Source organism: Salmo trutta, chromosome 16 (genome assembly GCF_901001165.1).
Source record: "Salmo trutta chromosome 16, fSalTru1.1, whole genome shotgun sequence".
Lineage (NCBI taxonomy): Eukaryota > Metazoa > Chordata > Actinopteri > Salmoniformes > Salmonidae > Salmo > Salmo trutta.
In genome coordinates, this window is record NC_042972.1 from 55,220,947 (window position 1) to 55,241,250 (window position 20,304).

At 42.8% G+C, this 20,304-nt stretch overlaps 1 protein-coding gene across 1 annotated transcript in view; it reads left to right on the forward strand.

Annotated features, from left to right (window-relative positions):
* The window catches only part of ppp1r16b (protein phosphatase 1, regulatory subunit 16B), a 122,120-nt gene that overhangs the window by 31,582 nt on the left and 70,234 nt on the right, over nt 1-20,304 (forward strand). The window contains exon 2 of the mRNA XM_029695017.1: nt 11,283-11,691. Within this exon, the coding sequence (XP_029550877.1) occupies nt 11,427-11,691 (265 nt within the window). The 5' untranslated portion in view covers nt 11,283-11,426. The remainder of the gene's footprint in view (nt 1-11,282; nt 11,692-20,304) is intronic.

The window sequence follows — 20,304 nt, forward strand, 5'->3', positions numbered from 1 at the left end:
CTTGTCTCTGTTTATTGAAGACTGAGGATCTTAGCTGTAACGTGACACTTCCTACGGCTCCCATAGGCTCTCAGAGCCTGGGAAAAAGCTGAACGATATCGAGGCAGCCTCTGGCTGAAACACTATCTCCTTTGCCAAGTGGCCGATCAGAGGACAAAGGGCTTAGGCGCGTGCCCGAGTCGACCCAGTGATTTATTTTCTTTCGTCTGTTTACCTAATTGCAGATTCCCGGTCGGAATATTATCGCTTTTTTACGAGAAAAATGGCATAAAAATTGATTTTTAAACAGCGGTTGACATGCTTCGAAGTAACGGTAATGAAATATTTAGAAATCTTTTGTCACGAAATGCGCCGTGCGCGTGACCCTTACTTACCATTCGGATAGTGTCTTGAACGCACGAACAAAACGCCGCTGTTGGAACATAACTATGGATTATTTTGGACTAAACCAACATTTGTTATTGAAGTAGAAGTCCTGGGAGTGCATTCTGACGAAGAACAGGAAAGGTAATCAAACTTTTCTAATAGTAAATCGGAGTTTGGTGAAGGCTAAACTTGCCGGGTGTCTAAATAGCTAGCCCTGTGATGCCGGGCTATCTACTTTGAATATTGCAAAATGTGCTTTCACCGAAAAGCTATTTTAAAATCGGACATATCGAGTGCATAGAGGAGTTCTGTATCTATAATTCTTAAAATAATTGTTATGCTTTTTGTGAACGTTTATCGTGAGTAATTTAGTAAATTGTTAGTAAATTCGCCGGAAGTTTGCATTCGTAGAAACATGTCAAATGATGTATAGCATCAATCTTTAGGATGTTTTTATCATAAATCTTCAGTGATATTCCAACCGGACAATTCCAATGTCTTCCAAAAAGAAAAGGAACACAGCTAACTCTCACGTGAGTGCGCGCCACTGAACTCATGTCATTCTCTGTCATCTGACTCCAGGAGCTCTTATTCTCTCCCTAGTCACAGTAGAAGCATGAAACAACGTTCTAAAGACTGTTGACATCTAGTGGAAGCCTTAGGAAGTGCAAAATGAACCCTAAGTCACTGTATACTGGATAGGCAATCACTTGAAAAACTACAAACCTCAGATTTCCACACTTCCTGGTTGGATTTTTCTCAGGTTTTTGCCTGCAATATGAGTTCTGTTATACTCACAGACATCATTCAAACAGTTTTAGAAACTTCAGTGTTTTCTATCCAAATCTACTAATAATATGCATATCCTACCTTCTGAGCCTGAGTAGCAGGCAGTTTACTACGGGCACGCCTTTCATCCGGACGTTAAAATACTGCCCCCTACCCTAGAGAAGTTAAGAGTGTGCTCCTAATCTCAGCTCGTTACCTGTATAAAAGACACCTGGGAGCCAGAAATCTTTCTGATTGAGAGGGGGTCAAATACTTATTTCCCTCATTAAAATGCAAATCATTTTATAACATTTTTGACATGTGTTTTTCTGGATTTTTGTGTTTTTCTGTCTGTCACTGTTCAAATAAACCTACCATCAAAATTATAGACTGATCATTTCTTTGTCAGTGGGCAAACGTGCAAAATCAGCAGGGGATCAAATACTTTTGTCCCCTCACTGTAACTGGCTTGCTCAAGGGCAGAATGGAAGATTTCCCCCCTCCCCCCACTTGTGGCTCGGGGATTCGATCCAGCAACCTTTCAGTTACTGGCCCAACACTCTTAACCGCTAGGCTACCTGACGCTAAATGTCCGCACCATCGACAAGGGCAACACTTACGTTTTGCCCCATCTCATTTTGTTACACAATCAATTCATGCTTCATGGCGGAATGTAATTATCGCTTTACTTAACTCGGTGGAAATTGATGTGCACCAGATTCGTTCATGTAGAAATGAACTGACCAAATTGTTTGGGCAAAGTCTAAAAAGTTTATGTAACTGTTACTGAGAATATCATTTGTAGTTAAACTGGTCTGTGCTTAGCTCACTGTTCTTTAACGACTGCTACCTTAACTGGCAGAGAAGCTCATGGATGAGCAAGAACCAGATGGTAGCACAAAGCTCCCTACTGAAATCTTCACTACACATTTTTGTTCTATTGGAAATAGAACTTGAGTGTTAAATTAGTAGTTAGGATGAATTCAAATCAGAGCTAGAACTTACACAATTTACTTTTACATTTTAGCCCTTTAGTCAACACTTACCAGAGCGACTTACAGTTCTTAAGATAGCTTTATGGGACAACCACATATCACAGTCATAGCAAGTACATTTTTCCTCAGTGAAGTAGCTTCCAGCAAAGTCAGCTAGTAAGGGGTCAAAATTGATTCATTTTGGAGGTACAGTACTTGTTCAAATTTGTATTTAACTAGGCAAGTCAGTTACAGTAAGAACACATTCTTAATTATAATGACAGCCTACCCCGGCCAAACCCGGACGATGCTGGGCCAATTGTGCGCTGCCCTATGGGACTCCCAATCACGGCTGGATGTGATTCAGCCTGGATTCAGTGCCTTAGACCGCTGCGCCACTCGGGAGCCCCTAATTGAGTTGAAACATGATTACCTGAATACATTTGATCAATCTGACAATCATTTGTAATTATTATTTCAATAGTGTTTCAAGAACACAATTAAGTAGATCTGTATTTATCATTTAATGTAAAAAAAGAAGCTGTTTCCATTAGGTGTCCAGAATTGAATGAAGTAGATCCAAATACAAACATCGTCGATTAGACGATACTATCGTAATATTGCCCCACCCTAGCGAGTGTGTACCTGCCACTGAAAACAGCGGTTGTCCCTCTCTCTTTCCCCCTGCCTCTGACAGATATATATTGAACAAGGAAAGGGAGGAGGAGGAGGAGAAAGAGAGAGATCCCTTGCAGCTCTTGACTGGAACTATTTATAATACAATGCTGTGCCCCCTCACTGCACAGCTGGCAGTGGCACCAGCTCTACCCTTAAGCGAGTCTGCAGTTTCCCCTCCGCTGTCGCCCAGGAAAAACCCTATGATTGATGGGGTCGGGACCCATAGCCCCTCCCACTTTCTTATTTTTGCAATTGCCTCTCAGTGCAGTGTAGGAGCTGACTGAGTAATACACCCAAAAAGTAGACCTGACTGCCCATAAACTTAGACTAAAGAAAGTTGCAGAGTCACAAAATAATGAATAACTTGGATTAATATTTGGGGTGAAAATGTCTTTGTATTTTTTTTCTTAACTCCACTATGTGATGATAGAAGCATGTTTTTAAACCGTGTCTCAGCCATGTCCTGGTGCATCTCTCTCAGCTCTTGTTCAGTCATATCGTATTTGTCCAAATCATGTCCTCTCATCCATTTAGGTTTATTGATTTCTGTCAGGTGGAAACATGGAGTGACAGCTGCGGGGGAGGGGGATGTCAATCTGTGTGATATAGGATGATCGGACGGCCATCCCACGAGCTACGTGAAAATAGGATGGCCATGGGCCGGGCATGCGCTACTGATCTGTGTGATTTAATAAGATGGCCAGGATGTGGATGTGGCAGAGAGAAGGTGATGACTGGGATCCAGCCAGGGCCGTGCACAGACCTTTCAGTGGGCAGGTGCTCAAAATGAAAAAAGGGCACCCGCCGGCATAATAATTCATATCTTGAAATTCATAACATACGAACTGCCTCTGTAGAGAATAAAAAATGTTTAAGCATAAGCCTATGCGTTTCTGCAACGACACTCGCTCGTCACAAATTGTAAGCAAGCTTGTCACAGTGATTCCTAAAGACATGATTAACATCCGAAAAAGAGAGCAGGCTGTCGGCTGGTCATTGATGTTGATTGTAAATCTGCAAGTTATCAATTTCTTTTTACTAATTTATCTTTAATGCTCTTATAATAATGTCATAATTGAATATTCATCTTCTAACTGATGATATGATGGCTGGCTAGTAGCTCGTGTGGATATTTTAGTATATGGTGTTCAGCTAGAGTCTAGACTACCTGTGTGAATGCAGTCGGGTCAGTTCCTTTTAGATGCAACCTCTCCTCTGTCCTTAGTCAAAAAAAGAAACATCCCCTTTTCAGGACCCTGTCTTTCAAAGATAATTCGTAAAAATATAAACTACTTCACAGATCTTCATTGTAAAGGGTTTAAACACTGTTTCCAATGCTTGTTCAATGAACCATAAACAATTAATGAACATGCACCTGTGGAACGGTCGTTAAGACACTAACAGCTTACAGACGGTAGGCAATTAAGGTCACAGTTATGAAAACTTAGGACACTAAAGAGGCCTTTCTACGTACCAAAATAAAGATGCCCAGGGTCCCTGCTCCTCTGCGTGAATGTGCCTTAGGCATGCAGACTGCAGATGTGGCCAGGGCAATCAATTGCAATGTCTGTACTGTGAGACGCCTAAGACAGCGCTACAGGGAGACAGGACGGACAGCTGATTGTCCTCGCAGTGGCAGACCACGTGTAACAACACCTGCACAGGATCGGTACATCCGAACATCACACCTGCAGGACAGGTACAGGATGGCAACAACAACTGCCCGAGTTACACCAGGAACGTACAATCCCTCCATCAGTGCTCAGACTGTCCGCACTAGGCGGAGAGAGGCTGGGCTGAGGGCTTGTAGGCCTGTTGTAAGGCAGGTCTTCACCAGACATCACCAGCAACAATGTCGCCTATGGGCACAAACCCACCGTTGCTGGACCAGACAGGACTGGCAAAAAGTGCTCTTCACTGACGAGTCGCGGTTTTGTCTCACCAGGGTTGATGGTCAGATTTGCGTTTATTGTCAAAGGAATGAGCGTTACACCGAGGCCTGTACTCTGGAGCGGGATTGATTAGGAGGGGGGGGGGGTCCATCATGGTCTGGGGCGGTGTGTCACAGCATCATCGGACTGAGCTTGTTGTCATTGCCTGCAATCTCAACGCTGTGCGTTACAGGGAAGACATCCTCCTCCCTCATGTGGTACCCTTCCTGCAGGCTCATCCTGACATGACCCTCCAGCATGACAATGCCACCAGCCATACTGCTTGTTCTGTGTGTGACTTCCTGCAAGACATGTCAGTGTTCTGCCATGGCCAGCGACGAGCCCAGATCTCAATCCCATTGAGCACGTCTGGGACCTGTTGGATCGGAGGGTGAGGGTGAGGGCCATTCCCCCAGAAATGTCCGGGAACTTGCAGGTGCCTTGGTGGAAGAGTGGGGTAACTTCTCACAGCAAGAACTGGCAAATCTGGTGTAGTCCATGAGGAGATGCACTGCAGTACTTAATGCTGGTGGCCACACCAGATACTGACTGTTACTTTTGATTTTGCCCCCCCCCCTTGTTCAGGGCCACACTATTCAATTTCTGTTTGTCACATGTCTGTGGAAATTGTTCAGTATGTCTGTTGTTGAATATTGTTATGTTCATACAAATATTTACACATGTTGTGTCCTGAACATAAACGCAGTTGACATTGAGAGGACGTTTCTTTTTTTTGCTGAGTTTACCGTCACTCAAAAGGGTACTTGGTGAGTGGGAAGGCAACGATCTATTGCTTTGGAGCAGCAGTCACCTTTTGGTAACATGATGCCCTCTCTTGTCTGTGTTTCCTAACCTCCCATTCACAAGGGGGCGATAGCAGCTTTCTTTTGTTTTCTCATTTGTGGTGAAAGTAAGGAAGAGTCACCGTCATCTTCCCTTGCGAGGAGTAGCTAGCTGGCTTTAGTTTGGCTAAAAACGTAGCAAGCTAGCTCGCCTTTTTTAGGTTCCCGCATGTGCAATAGTCAGATTTATACTTGCATATAATATGCCCTGGCAAATATTCTTATACTTGCCTATGTAAGCTATAGCATTATCTCAATTTGATGTATTTACTCCCATATCAGCTAAAAAATAGAATGTCGTCATATCACTGAGGAAAAACACCTTTATCGTTTCACGTAGTTAATGTTTCTCAACAAAATACCTTGTGTGGGGATTCTAAGGCTACAATGTTTGGTTTATTGTTTAAATAGTCGCTGAGATTATATTTGGTTATGAATGCAGAAATGGTACTTTGATGTGAAATGGTACTTTGATGTGTATCGGATCAAGGAACCAAGCAGCGCAGCTTCCATTGGCCGCACAACACTGCCCCCACGGCATCCCGACGAGCTCTCCATACGGTCACAGATTTGGAGCTGCGCAAAAATCTATTTGCGAGCGACGTAGGCAGGACTACGTTTTACAAGGAGCCGCCCATTGTGTGACGTGAACTGACATTCGCGTACTTTGTAGAGTCTATCGACCGCTTAACAGAGATATTAGAGAGGAGGACCGACAGCAGGTTGTTGGACCACTACATGTGCTGCTCAGTACAGTAGGAGTGGACTTGTACTAGCCTAGCAGTGGTGATCCATAAGAGTGTACCACAATGACACTGCAGGACAGAAAAACTGGCAGTAGAGTGTCCAGATAGCCCAGTTTGTAATATTTTGACTATAATATTTGAAAGCATCTCTTTTGAATATGTGACATACATGAGATGAAACGGATTAATTAAATAATCAGCTTCTCTTGTGAGCCAATTCTGGTAACGCTGAAATCTGCTGCCTTATTGATCTTATCCGATCTGTTCTGGCTTTAAATCTGTGATTGATTGGACCGTCCTTACCAATGACCGGGTAAGCCCAAACGGTCCTCTGTTTTGAGATCAGAATTCTGGGTTATGAGTTTACAACTCTCCGGAACCATTTCTCTGATGTTTGTAGAATGTGCACACACAATCACTATAGGGCAAGGAGAAACAGAAGGGTGTATGACTGGAGCAGCTGTTGGCTAAAGTACAGCAGGTGTGTGTGTGTGTGTGTGTGTGTGTGTGTGTGTGTGAATCACTGTAGGTAATGTGATTACTCTCCCTGCGATTTGATCAGAGGCAGGCCCTCATCCCCTGTGTTGACGCTATTTAGCGTTCAGACTGAGCAGAACAAACAGTGGACATTTTCTTATTTGTCACACAGCATGAGAGACGGTAATTCACTTTACTGCCCGCTTCGCCTGCTAATACCTCCAGCCAACATTACAAGACATGTTTCAGGCCTTGTTAACATCCTTAGAGGAAACTCACAGCTGTGTGTGTGTGTGTTACTGCGTTATTATGCATCTACATGATTTTCCCCTGTGGTAGAACAGTTAACCACTTGAGGGGAAATCGGTTGAACAGCCCAGTTGAGAGAACACACACACACACACACACACAGCTGTGTCTTACTATACTTGTGAGGACTTTTTGGGGACCAATAATTGATTCTCATTTAAAAATCCCATTTTCCCTAACCTCAACTCCTAACCCTAAAATAACCTTTTTTTTTTTTTTTACAAGTCTCTGAATTTTCCGTTGGTTTACTATTCTTGTGAGGACTTCTGGTACTCACAAGTATAGTAAAACATGTCCACACTCAACCCCAGTAGTCTCCTGAGCCAGATCCATTGGGACTTTCTTCTGTGCCTTTAAAATCTAGAAATCTAGCACAGGTTAACCTGCGTCAGTGCGTTTCTATTTCCCAGTTTGGCGTCTTGGTTAAATCACTGAATACCTTCTGTTCCGTTTCTCCCTCATCACTTAAAGAAAAACTGTGAGTGTGATTTTAAAGGTCGGCACAAAGACAACACCACCACTTGAGTTCAGGCTTTATCATTTGATGGTTATTGAAAAGTGATTGACAAGCCAAGACATGGAACCATGTCTGACTGTTTGTGTTTATTATCTTCCAAAATGGTTGGTAATTTAAGCTTGACCAGTTATCCACACTCATAACTCGTATTGTGTAGACTTGTAGCATTGGCAGCACATTTGATTAGTGCCAAGGCAGCAACTCTCTAACTAGCATCATGGCTGTAGTATTTGTTTTGTGGAGAATATTGTGAGCCAGGAGACGAGACAGACTACAAACAGTGCACATACCTCTGACACAGTTATGCCTACACATAGCTACTGTACTGTATGACACTGTTACACGTGTCTATGACATTTTGACGGAAAATAGGGTCGTAGATACCGAGAGGTCTCGTGTTCGGTGGGACCATGTTTCTGCTAGTCCCCGTTGTCTGCGGGTTTAGGTTTGGCCCATCGTGCGTTTGCTGCTGAACAGTTGACAGGGCCTCCTGCAGGTGATTTGTGTTTGCTTGCTATGTTTCCCTTATCTCCACTGACCTCTATCTGGCAAAGCACAGTCATCGGATTTGAGAAAGGATGGGTTGGAGGAATTACACTTGCCTGCTTTTAGAGAACGCGCGTACACTATGCTTTCTCTCTCTGAAGTTTGTTGCTACTGGCCTTGCACACGCAAGATGACAGAGAAGAATTGGGTTACAGCCGTCTTCCTGTCCGTGTTGTGAGAGAGCTAGGTTGGTTACGCGGGTTTCAGCCGAGGAAGTGTTCTGTGCAGTAGCGGCTTGAAAGGGGGCTGTTTTCTAGATGGAAACTCACGTCAAACCAACTGCCTAATAGATCTGTGACCTGGACTGTGGAAAATATGAGCCTCTTCATTTACAGATTCGGGTTTGGCCTCTGAGAGATGATACTAACTAGATGAATCCCCAGTGGGAAACTGATGCTCGTATTGATCATAAACCGTGTGTGGTACAGCAGGGCCAAGTATAACCAGCATGAGGAATGGTTGCTAGGGGAATAACCTCCAGCTGAGCACTGTTCCTCTAAAAGAGGGTTGCCTAAAGGCTTCAAGGAGAGAGTGTTTCGGAGAGTGCACGTCACGTGCGGTATGAGTACGACCGAAATGACTCGGAGCGTTTTTTTTTTTAAAAGCTTTTGACTAGTCCTGTCGACTTCATGCTTCTGTTTTCAACGTTTTTAAAGTCTGACCCTGTAGAGCTCTGAAAGAGCCAGGCTTTAATTGGCTTTTTCTTAATAAAAGCCTCCTTGTTTGCACTGCGCTCCTATCCCTTGTGCCTTTACCTTTTGAGTCATTGCTTATGCCCCCTTGCACTGTCACGCCATGGCTAGTGGTTGGAGGATGTCCAAGTCCGTGCCTCGGGTATGATTTCCCATACAGATATTGTATAGCCTGTGAGGATAGGTAGTCTATCCGATGATGATGGAGTTTTGGACCACGTGGGCCATGTTGATATTACAGCAGCCAGTCTCTCACGACAGACTGTTAATCGAGTATTCGTGGCCAGTGCATGCAAGATTGGGTTCTGAGTTGAATTGGCAGTCACAACCAGCCACCTGACTGATAGTGTGTTGTGGGTGAACAGACTGAGTGAGTGAGAGACATACTGTGGATGAGTAGGGTTCAGGCCAGGATGTGGTTACTGGAGTCTGTTGAATGTACTGAGGCTGACATCTGACAAGTCGTCTGGTTTCAACGGCATACCAGATAAATGAACAACGGTTAGGGTATGATTTTGCGCACAAATGGAAAGTTCAGACAAATTTGCATTGAACAGAGGAAACGATAAACAAATTGCCCCATCTTTTAATGAATTGAGGCACATCTATTCTCTGTTATGCGCCAGCCGCTTTAGACGCATCCCTTATTGGTTTGTTGTTGAGAGCTTGCAGCAGCCGGAAGTCTGAGGCTGGTTATTAGTAAGTCTACTTATCGCAGAGCTGGTTACTACAAAACCAAAGGGCTTCTGGGTATTTCCATCAAAAAGGACCCATGAGTACCAACAATGTTAAGTTCATAGGAGCATATCAAATTGGGTGTCAAATGAAAGCTAAGAGTTTATACTTTTGGGAATTGAAGGCATAGATAGACATTTTTCAACCAATCTCCATCTTTAAAAATTAGGCATAAGTAAAGGCTTGGCTTTCTAGAGAAACAGATGGAAAATAGGTATTTTAGAAAACATCTACCAGAAAGTCTTAAGGTATCAGAAATGCATCAAAGCACAATGTTGACCTAAAGACCCTGTCCAACGAATATCAACACTTTATATTTAGTTTTGGAGAAATGATTTGCCTTCTGTATGTTTAAAAACATTGCCTTGTAATTACGTTACTAAAAACCCACATATCATCAATATATTTTCTAATTTCTCCCCCGTGTGAGGAGGAAGGATAGTGCAAGTTCACAGACGTAACAAGAAAAGGTAGACGGCAATTAATTATAGGGATTTTTACTGATATCAATTTTGTTTCTGAAATTAAAACTCGTAATTCTGTTACCTAAATGAACAGAATTAACAAAAAATCTGAGACGGAATTACTGCAACTGAATTGGCAGCGATGGGAAATCACAAGTCACCCACCACAGTTGGGTCACCTGCTACTGTTGTCAAACCAAGAGTAACCAAATCAATAACCAAAGTAGATATTTTCAAACTCAAGATGCCATGTCATAGCTGACACCCCATTCTTTCTTTAGATACTTAAGAGTTTTTGGAAAACGTGGTCGCGTAAAAACCTGACGAAGATTTTATTAGCATTATTTCTGGATATTTTGTTTTGGTACTGTTTTTTATATACAGTAAGAAGAAATTGTTGATTTTTGAATGTTTGAACACTAGCAGTGTAATGTAGGTAGTGTCTGTATTTTTGTACCCATTAACTAGTGTTGTTGACTGCCTGTCATGGGACTGGGATGAGTGTGTACTACAGTAGGGAGTGAGGTAGGTACTCTCTCTAGTGAGGTAGGTACTCTCTCTAGTGAGGTAGGTACTCTCTCTAGTGAGGTAGGTACTCTCTCTAGTGAGGTAGGTACTCTCTCTAGTGAGTTAGGTACCTCTCTCTAGTGAGTTAGGTACCTCTCTCTAGTGAGGTGGGTACCTCTCTCTAGTGAGGTGGGTACCTCTCTCTAGTGAGGTGGGTACCTCTCTCTAGTGAGGTGGGTACCTCTCTCTCTAGTGAGGTGGGTACCTCTCTCTCTAGTGAGGTGGGTACCTCTCTCTCTAGTGAGGTGGGTACCTCTCTCTCTAGTGAGGTGGGTACCTCTCTCTCTAGTGAGGTGGGTACCTCTCTCTCTAGTGAGGTGGGTACTACAGTATGATGTAACAGATTACCGTTGAGGGAAGGATGCTCAAATCAAAGGAAACAAGATAAGACGGGCATTAAGCCTGCTGAAACAACAAGGAATAGCGAAGTCGTTGTGGCATTTACTAAGCTACAAGTACTACTGTATACTGTTAAGTATTTTCTTAAGCCCAGACATTCTACAGCTGTAATTTGAAAAGTGGCTAGTATACATGTACTTCCACAATGTATTTTTAGCCTCTGGCGTTCATATTCTTGGAAAAGTCTCATAGTTCCAAGTTCATAGGTTACGGAGCTCAAGAAAGCATTCTCTTTTGTACTAATGTAATCTATCTCTCTTTGTCTCCCCAGCAGGTGGTCTAGTCACAACTGTCAGGGTGGTGAGGATGATGATGATGGGAGTTGGCTACTACAGCCGAAGGTGCAGCCCACGACGCTAGTACCAGTCTCCAACCCCTGGTCCCCCTTTGAGCCCTGGTCCCACCTGTCCCAACCATGGCCAACCACCTGGAGCTTCTGAATGAGCTGCAGCAGCTAGATAAGGTGCCAAGCCTGGAGCGACTAAGGGCCGCCCAGAAGCGCCGCACGCAGCAGCTGAAGAGATGGGCAGTCTATGAGAAGGAGATGCAGAACAAGAAGCGCAAGGCGGACAAGAGGAGGAACACCAATCATGCCGCAGCCATGGAGGCCAAACGACATGTGTCGTTTGCAGCTAATGTGGCGCTATTAGAGGCCTCGGCACGGAACGACCCTGACGAAGGTAGGAGGAAAGGACACACACACACACACACACACACACACACACACACACACACACACACACAAGCACGTACACACAAGCACGTACACGCATACAGATCATTTCACCATCAGAGCACCCCAAACAGTAATGAAAAAGACGGGGTCAAGGAGAAACCATTAGTTATGTCCTGGTGGGTTGATGTAGTAAAAATCAGTATTTGGATTATATTGTATTTTTCCCTCTACAGTAACTCTAAAAAGTGCTTATTCCAGTCCAACCAAATCATACCGGGCTCTATCATTAGATTATAATAGATGTCGTTATTAAACTACAGATGAAACCCAGCCGGTATGATGCTGCTACATGTTTATTTATTTCATGAGTAATACTGCCCAGTTGTTCAGAAAGCGTTGATGACTTTCTGTAACTAACTGATTTACATCCAAAATGGCACCCCATTTCCTGTATAGTGCACTACATTTGACCAGAGTCTGCCTTTTAGGTGTAGCTACAGATTCTACCAAACAGGTGCTGCTGTTCTGTCAATAAACTATGGTGACATGAAAGCATATAGGCTACCTGTTGAATGTTTCACCCAATGTTCTGTAGCTTTATATTAAATAACTGCCTTCTGTGTCTTCAAATTAGATTTTTTTTTTTTTTGTCAACCTTCAGTTGGCATTAAAACGGCTTGAGGCACTTTCTATATTCGGACTGTGGAGGAGGAAAATGTGTTTTTTACTCATGTATGCTGCACATTAGCATGAATGATTTCAGTCATACATATATATTCACATTTAGTGTTCTAGCTGTGATACATTTAGAATGTAGAGGCATTGGAACAATTGGGATATTTCTGTTCTGGAATATTTTGTTAGATTGTATACAGTGCCTTCGCAAAGTATTCGGACCCCTTGCCTTTTTTTCAAATTTTGTTACGTTACTGCCTTATTCTGAAATTGATTAAAACATTTTTTTTTCACCAATCTACACACAATACCGCATAATGATAAAGCAAAAACAGGTTTACACATTTTTGCTAATTTATAAAAATAACGGAAATACATTTACATAAGTATTCAGACCATTTACTCAATACTTTGTTGAAGAACCTTTGGCAGCGATTACAGCATCGATTCTTCTTGGGTATGACACTACAAGCTTGGCCCACCTGTATTTGGGGAGTTTCTCCCATTTTTCTCTGCAGATCCTCTCAAGCTCTGTCAGGTTAGATGGGGCACGTTGCAGCACAGCTATTTTCTGGTCTCTCCAGAGATGTTCGATCGGGTTCAAGTCCAGGCTCTGGCTGGTCCATTCAAGGACATTCAGTGACTTGTCCTGAAGCCACTCCTGCGTTGTCTTGGTTGTGTGCTTAGGGTCATTGTTCTGTTGGAAGGTGAACCTTCTCCCCAGTCAGAGGTCCTGGGCGCTCTGGAGCAGGTTTTCATCAAGGAGCTCTCGGCACTTTTCTCTGCTCATCTTTCCCTCGATCCTGACTAGTCTCCCAGTCCCTGGCGCTGAAAAATATCCCCACCGCATGATGCTGCCACCACCATGCTTCACCGTAGGGATGGTGCCAGGTTTCCTCCAGATGTGACGCTTGACATTCAGTCTAAAGAGGTCAGGACAAATACATTATATAATCTTTTTTAATGTATGGTTTTATTCCGGATTAAAGCAGTACACTTTTCAGTGTTCCACAAATAGAGAACTGGATAGTTTCTAGAACTGGAATTAAAGCATTTTGATTCATTGTTGTTTATAATCCACAACTTGTGAGGTGAGTGGGTTGTTTGCCAGGCCACCACTTGTGTCCCTTCTAGTCTTGTACACAAATAAACAAACTCCCAACAGTTACACATCAATGTCATTTTAAGTATGATTACAGTTGAGCTGGACTTCTTCTGAGCAGATCCAGATTGCCTGTGGGCTGAGCTGTTGTGTGTGGTGTGTGTTGTATTGCAGTGCTAGTGCTGTGGTGTGGTGTACTGCGGTGTGGTGTACTATAAAAATCTAAAATGTTGATTGCAATACCTGTCATTGTAATGGAAAAAGTCCTTTTAAATATTAGTACTGCTTTAACATAATGTAGAAACCGATCTCCTATTGAGATGTACTGAAAATTGTACACAGTCTAAGAGCGTGTGTGGTGACAACATGCAAGACATTTCTCATTCATTCATTGCTGTGATCATTGATCTCCTGAAAAAGCTATCCCTTTTCCTTTGTTTCTGTTTACAAGGTGTAAAACAAATGCAGCCCGCAAGTAGTTTTAGAACGGCCCGCGACATGGTTTATGAATGTAAAATGCGCCTCCCCCAAACCCGCGAAGAAAAAAAAAGTAAACTTTTTGCAGGTAATATGGGTCAGATCTTTTGAACTGTTTGGGTTAGAAAGTTTTCACTTTTATTAATGGTGCAAGCGTGACGTTAACAAATCTGTGCTCGGGAACTGATGGTACAGCGAAGCCTTATCATTACAACAATTATTATTTTAAAAAAGATGTGTGTGTATGTGTATGTGTGTTGGTGTGTATATGTATGTGTGTTGGTTGACTAGAGTGTAAACAGTGTGTGTGTGTGGCGTGACAGAGTGAGACCCAGTCAATCAGTCTCTGTGGCAGCTGGCTATCTGAGGATTGTCGGGTTCTCTTAATCTGGGCTCAGTCCCTCTGTTCTGCTCTGCTCCTAAACTGCTACTCACTGACAGGGAGGGAGGGAGAGCGAGAGCAAGCAGAGGCTTGTAGGTAAAAAGAGAGGGGGGGGAGAGGGGCAGGGAGAAGAAGAGAAAGCGAAGTTGCTAATAAAGTTTTTTTTTTTTAATTCCCCCATAATGAGGAATCACTTACACTGCTTTCTCAGAAAATAAATGGGACTTGAGGGTGACTACTTAGTGCTTAGCCCTAGCTATAGAGTGCAGAGAGCTAGAGGGCCTGGCCAGTAGCCACAGAGCCTACATAGCCTAGCTACAGTAATGAGATTGCTTTGATGATGGTTTGAACTTTGACTTAATGTTTGGTTTTCAGTGTACTGCAGGGATATTCTCTGTGTGTGATTCCATCACAGCATCATCCCATTTACCCTGTAGTCAGTCAGTTACTCACTAATGTGAACATACAGTACTGTGTTTGTGGTGTGTGTGTTCTCGTATAATGAAGTAAAACACAACTCTTTTTACGTATGTGTGCAGACTTTTTCTACGTCTTATCCATGGGTTGCCATGACGCTTCCTATGTCCGTTACAGTTCAGACCAGAACCATCCTTGTCAAGGTTACACGTTGTACTAACTCAGTCCCTATTGAAGCCGCGGATGATGTGCTTCCTGTCTGTTGATCATTACACTCCAAGCAATAGTCATGAGAGCTGAGGCCCTGAGACCTTGTCTAGCTCCCAGTGATACTACGTGAAGGCTGTGAAATTGCTAAGTCTGGGACCTGCTAAGTCTGGGACTGATGGCTGTTCTGTGTTGACATTGGGAGGGACTGATTTAGCTTTTTTGATGTAGCCCTGTCACATGAGGCTGTAAAGAGACATGTTGATGGAAATTAGGCAGGAGATGAAAAAGACGTGGCTATCAAAGATACAGTATATCCACATTTTAACATCGCCCTGAAAATCCTGAGATGAATATTGTGGAGGAAAAGCTCCAGCCAGCTATTTTAACTTTTTGTCTCATCTCTGTGGTTCCCTTCTCCTCTGCTGCCATCCACAAGCTCACATGGCGTTGACAACACCCCTGCACTAAGCACAGCTCTGTTTACATCTAACTAGCAGTGTGTAAAAAGCCTCTAAGTGATGTTTAAAAAGACCTTCTGGAGTCCATATCCATTTGGACACTGTGACTTTGCTCGGTTGGTTCACCACCTCTGCTCTCCATGTCTCATGTCACCATCATTACATTACAACAGAGGAGGACCTCTAAAGTGAAGTATGTGAAAACAGGCAAAGCTCTTTTTTGGGAGGTATTTTGCAGGGATGCAAACTAGTCACCTTTTTTTGATGAAATTTGCCATTTTGAATCCAAAATAGGGAACCTACGTGATTCGTGTAGATCTGATGAGAAAAGTTTGCATTTGGTCACTACTGGCTGAAAGCGAACAAGTCATGCACATTTGGAGCAATACTGGCCATATCCAAGGCTCGAGCCTGGGCTCAGCCAATCGTTCACATAACAGAATGCAGCATGCGACTGAATAGACAGACATCTTGGGAGTTACAGCATCAGCGTGTGCTCTGGAAAGACAGCGAAGAGTGGAAAGGCGGTTTGCCAGTTACATGCTGACTAGACCGGGCACGCATGTTGATTTTTGTCCACCCAGACCAGACGCGATCAGGACACGCAGGTTGAAATACCAAAACGAACTCTGAAGCAACTATATTAACATAGGGACAGGTCAAAAAACATGTAAACATTTATGGTAATTTAGCTAGCTAGCTTGCTGTTGCTAGCTAATTTGTCCTGGGATATAAACATTGGGTTGTTATTTAACCTGAAATGGACAAGGTCCTCTACTCCGACAATTAATCCACAGAAAAAAGGGTAAACTGAGTTTGTTTTTAGTAATCTCTTCTCCTTCAGGCTTCTTCTTCTTCAGACTTTATTTGGCGGTTGATAACAAACTTTAAGGTGCATTCCCACCACCAACTGGACTGGAGTGTGGACCTCAGTTCATCTTTCAATTACCCACGTGGGTATATGCTCCTAAAAACACAATGAGATAGGAAAAGCGGGACTTGCAGCGCGTCAAGCATCACACATAGAACCAAGTTATATTTTAGCTCCTGGCTACGCAGGCGCACGCTAGCAGTGTGGGTGCAATGATTGAATAACATGTATCTGTACATTTATTTTGCAACGCGAGCGGTGTGGTCAGTATGTTTCAGCAGCGCTTCCCTCTGAATGACCACAGAGGTAGGTGAGAAGCCTAGAGACGGAGGTTATGAAGCGTACTTCATGAGCTGTAACCGATCAACAACTGGCATTTGGAAAGTTTGAGGTGAAGGAGCAAGTGTGGTGGAACAAAAATTGTTACGTTTCTGGCTAGCTGGATCAAATTGTCCATTAGCTAGCCAGAGAAATGTTGAGCAACATTAGCTAACTTAGCTGATCAAATAATTGAGTTGATGGTGTGAATATTAGCTGGTTAACAAAGTCAGACAGCTAGCTAACCTTACAATGTCAGATGAGGTAACGTTAGCTCGAGGAACCAATTAGCTGTATAGTATTAACTGGTATACGACGACTTCCCGTTCCTCAAGCTATAACATTAGTTGCTCACTGGACCCTGAATCTGTGTGAAATATTCACTATTTAGCTAGCTAGCTAACAATCTATGAACTAATGTTTTCCGTCTGTGGTTAATTTTCAGGATGAGAGAATTAGGGGGAAATGAGGCGTTGCTTGTTAAACAAGTGCATTCAGGGATCATGTGTAGTTGGAGCTGGGCCTGGCTTAAGATGGATGCCACTATAGAGGTAAAAGGAACACCACAAACTTTCTCACTTTTTCAATACAGTGGATAAAAAGGGGTATGTCGGGTTTACTCTGCCTGAAATGGATCAATCAATTATACCAACAAAGTGTCTCATGCTCTGCTGGCACATTGTACAATTTTGCCTGTGTACATCTGTTCTACAATGTAATAACGCGCAGTGTAGCCCAAAGATATTGCTTTTGTTGTGTTGGAAAAAAATGTACTCGGTGAAGGTTATTTTTGTACACATTTAGCCTTGTGCACTTGATCGACGTCTACTATTATCGTAGCCACTATAATAGAGCAAAAATACAATGCCTGTTTGTCTCATTCTATTTCTACTTCAACATGTTTTTCTACTTTAAGTGCAATATTTAGTGTGTGGTGACAAGCGTTCTATTATAAAGGCTGTCATGGCTAACTGCAATATTAGTGTATTGTTTTTTTTCTGTGTACTTGATTGTCATTTGCAATAAAGTCTAGGCAACAAATAACATTGGATTGCTTTCCTTAAAATGTGTAGCTATGAGTTAGGTTTACATTAACCACTTATTTTACACACAGAGACTGATCATGTAGATCATATTCTTTGTTGTTTAATTAGTACACAGTTGAAACCTGAATTTCAAGAAGGAACCCAGCCCAAAAGTCACTAGAAATGTGCATTTTAAAGTTAGCTGGGATTCAGTGCAACAACAAAAAAGGCCATCTTTTTGGGCCTTCACCAGTTTGCATCCCTGACTTTGACTTGAGATCTACATACTTGACTCTGAATTTTATCAGAAGTCTCTCATTTGACATCTTTTAATTATTTACGCAAAATTCAGAGTAGCTGGCGCTTAACTCCACTCTGATTCAGGCCCTAAGAGCATAAGAATAAAAGTGGAACTGTAGTATTGGTCTGCTTTCCCCTTTTCTCTCCCTATCATTACCTCTGTAGAAACTAAGTGTCTTTTTTAGTGGACCTCTTCCTCTCACTAATAAGGAAGTAGGAGTAGACAACGGGCATGTTGAGACCTCTAACAACCGTCTTATCTGCTCTCATACATACAGTATACACACACTGACTTGACCACGTTTAACTAGTGCAACTGTCAAGACTTAACAGTTGCGCTAAGTTGACTTGACAGTTGCTCTTAAGCACTACTTGCGGTAGACCAAATCTACAACCATCAACAAACAATCTTTTATAGCCTTCCTGTTGCTATCTCAATCTAAAATGACCACAGATTTGTAACGTCAATTATGATGATGGTATGTTGACTTGACTTCCTTGCTGACATTCTCTTGCCCTGTGGCATTGGAAAACCAGGTTATGCAATTGACAACATTTTGGAATGGTCAGAAGACCTTTTACACAGTGTAGGTTACTGTATTCTGGGGCAGTGGTTTCTTGTGGTTGGTATGTAGTGGAGAATAATCAATAATCAAGGTGTTGTGTTTTATGTATCAGAAAGAGTAATTAACCATTTTTGTTGTTGGTTGAGTAGTACACTCTGTCCAGTCCAGACCCCCCAGTACTAGCTGTGTCTGTCTTTAGCCTACCCTATACTGTCTATCGTCAGTCATTTGAGTCTGTCTGTAGGCTGTCCTTTTTTGAGCAGGGCACGCCAGTCCACTCTCTGACCCTCCAGTCCCAGCTGTTTCTGTTTTGTCTGTGACTGTATCCTTAGTCCCTTTCCTGTCGGTACTGTACTGTCTGTGGCCTGTCGGTACTGTATCTCCGAGCAGTACAGCCCGTCCAGTCTCCTGAGAACTCTTCCTCTCCAATTCAAATTAACATTCCTGAGGCCACTTTAGTTCAGTCAGACAGGGCTGAGCTTGTGAGGAGAGAGGGCTCCTGAATGGCGCTGCTACCAACGGGCAGGGCTGGCACTACTATTCCCTTGTTCCCTGGCACCCATGGTACCAACGGGCATCATCACAATATGGTCCGTGGCATCACAAGATTAACAGGGCAGAAGAACTGAGAGGCCGCTAAGAGCTAACATGATCACTGGAGCTGTAACAAACTAACACCGTAGCTAACGAACACAAATATCCAGTAGAGAGAGTGGGGACCAGTGACTGAGTGAGTTTTTTGGCTTGCTAATGCCTATCAAATTAAGAAATGAAACAACATTCTTATTTAGCAACAGCAAGCATCCAAAAACAGACAGGGTTTTATTAAAATGTCTTTATTACTGTGTCCTAACCCTGTCCCTTCAATAATTTGACATTTTCAAGATCATTACAGTATATACTGTGCCTTCAAAGTATTCACACCCCTTGACTTTTTCCACATTTTGTTGTTGGAGCATGTGTTATTTAAAATGTATTCAATTGCGATTTTTTTGTCACTGGCTTACACACGATACCCCATTAATGTGGGATTGTTTTTTGAAATTTTTATAAATTAATTCTAAAAAATGTAAAGCTGAAATGTCTTAGGTCAATGAGTATTCAACCCCTTGGTTATGGCATGCCTAAATTAGTTCAGGAGTAAAAATGTACTTAACAAGTCACCAAGTTTTTTTTGAATGACTACCTCATCTCTTTACCCCACACATGCAATTATCTGTGAGGACCCTCAGTCGAGCAGTGAATTTCAAACACAGATTCAACCACAAAGACCAGGAGGTTTGCTTGTAATCGTTAAGGACTAGAGTTTTTCAGGATAAAAATAAATGGAATGGAGCTAAGCACAGGCAAAATCCTAGAGGAAAACCTGGTTCAGTCTGCTTCCCAACAGACAGTGGGAGATTAATTCACAATTCCGCAGGACAATAACCTAAAACACAATGCCAAATCTACACGGAAGTTGCTTACCAAGATGACAGTGAATGCTCCGGAGTGGCCAAGTAAGTTTTGACTTAAATCTATGGCAGGACCTGAAAAATGGTTGTCTAGCAATGATCAACAACCAATTTGACAGAGCTTGAAGTATTTTGAAAATAATCATATGAGAGAGGGAGAGTCTCCCCCGGGACTGTGCCCTGGGACCAATTGCACCCCTGTCCCACCCTTGATCTGGACTGTCTCTATGACCATGTTCACCTGTACGGGGATACAGTCCCCATCCTTGCCAAGACTCTCAAGGACGTCGCTTTAAACCGTAGCCCGACCTCTCCAACCAGGAACAGCGGAGCAATCTCCATCCAATAGTTCTTGTTGGATT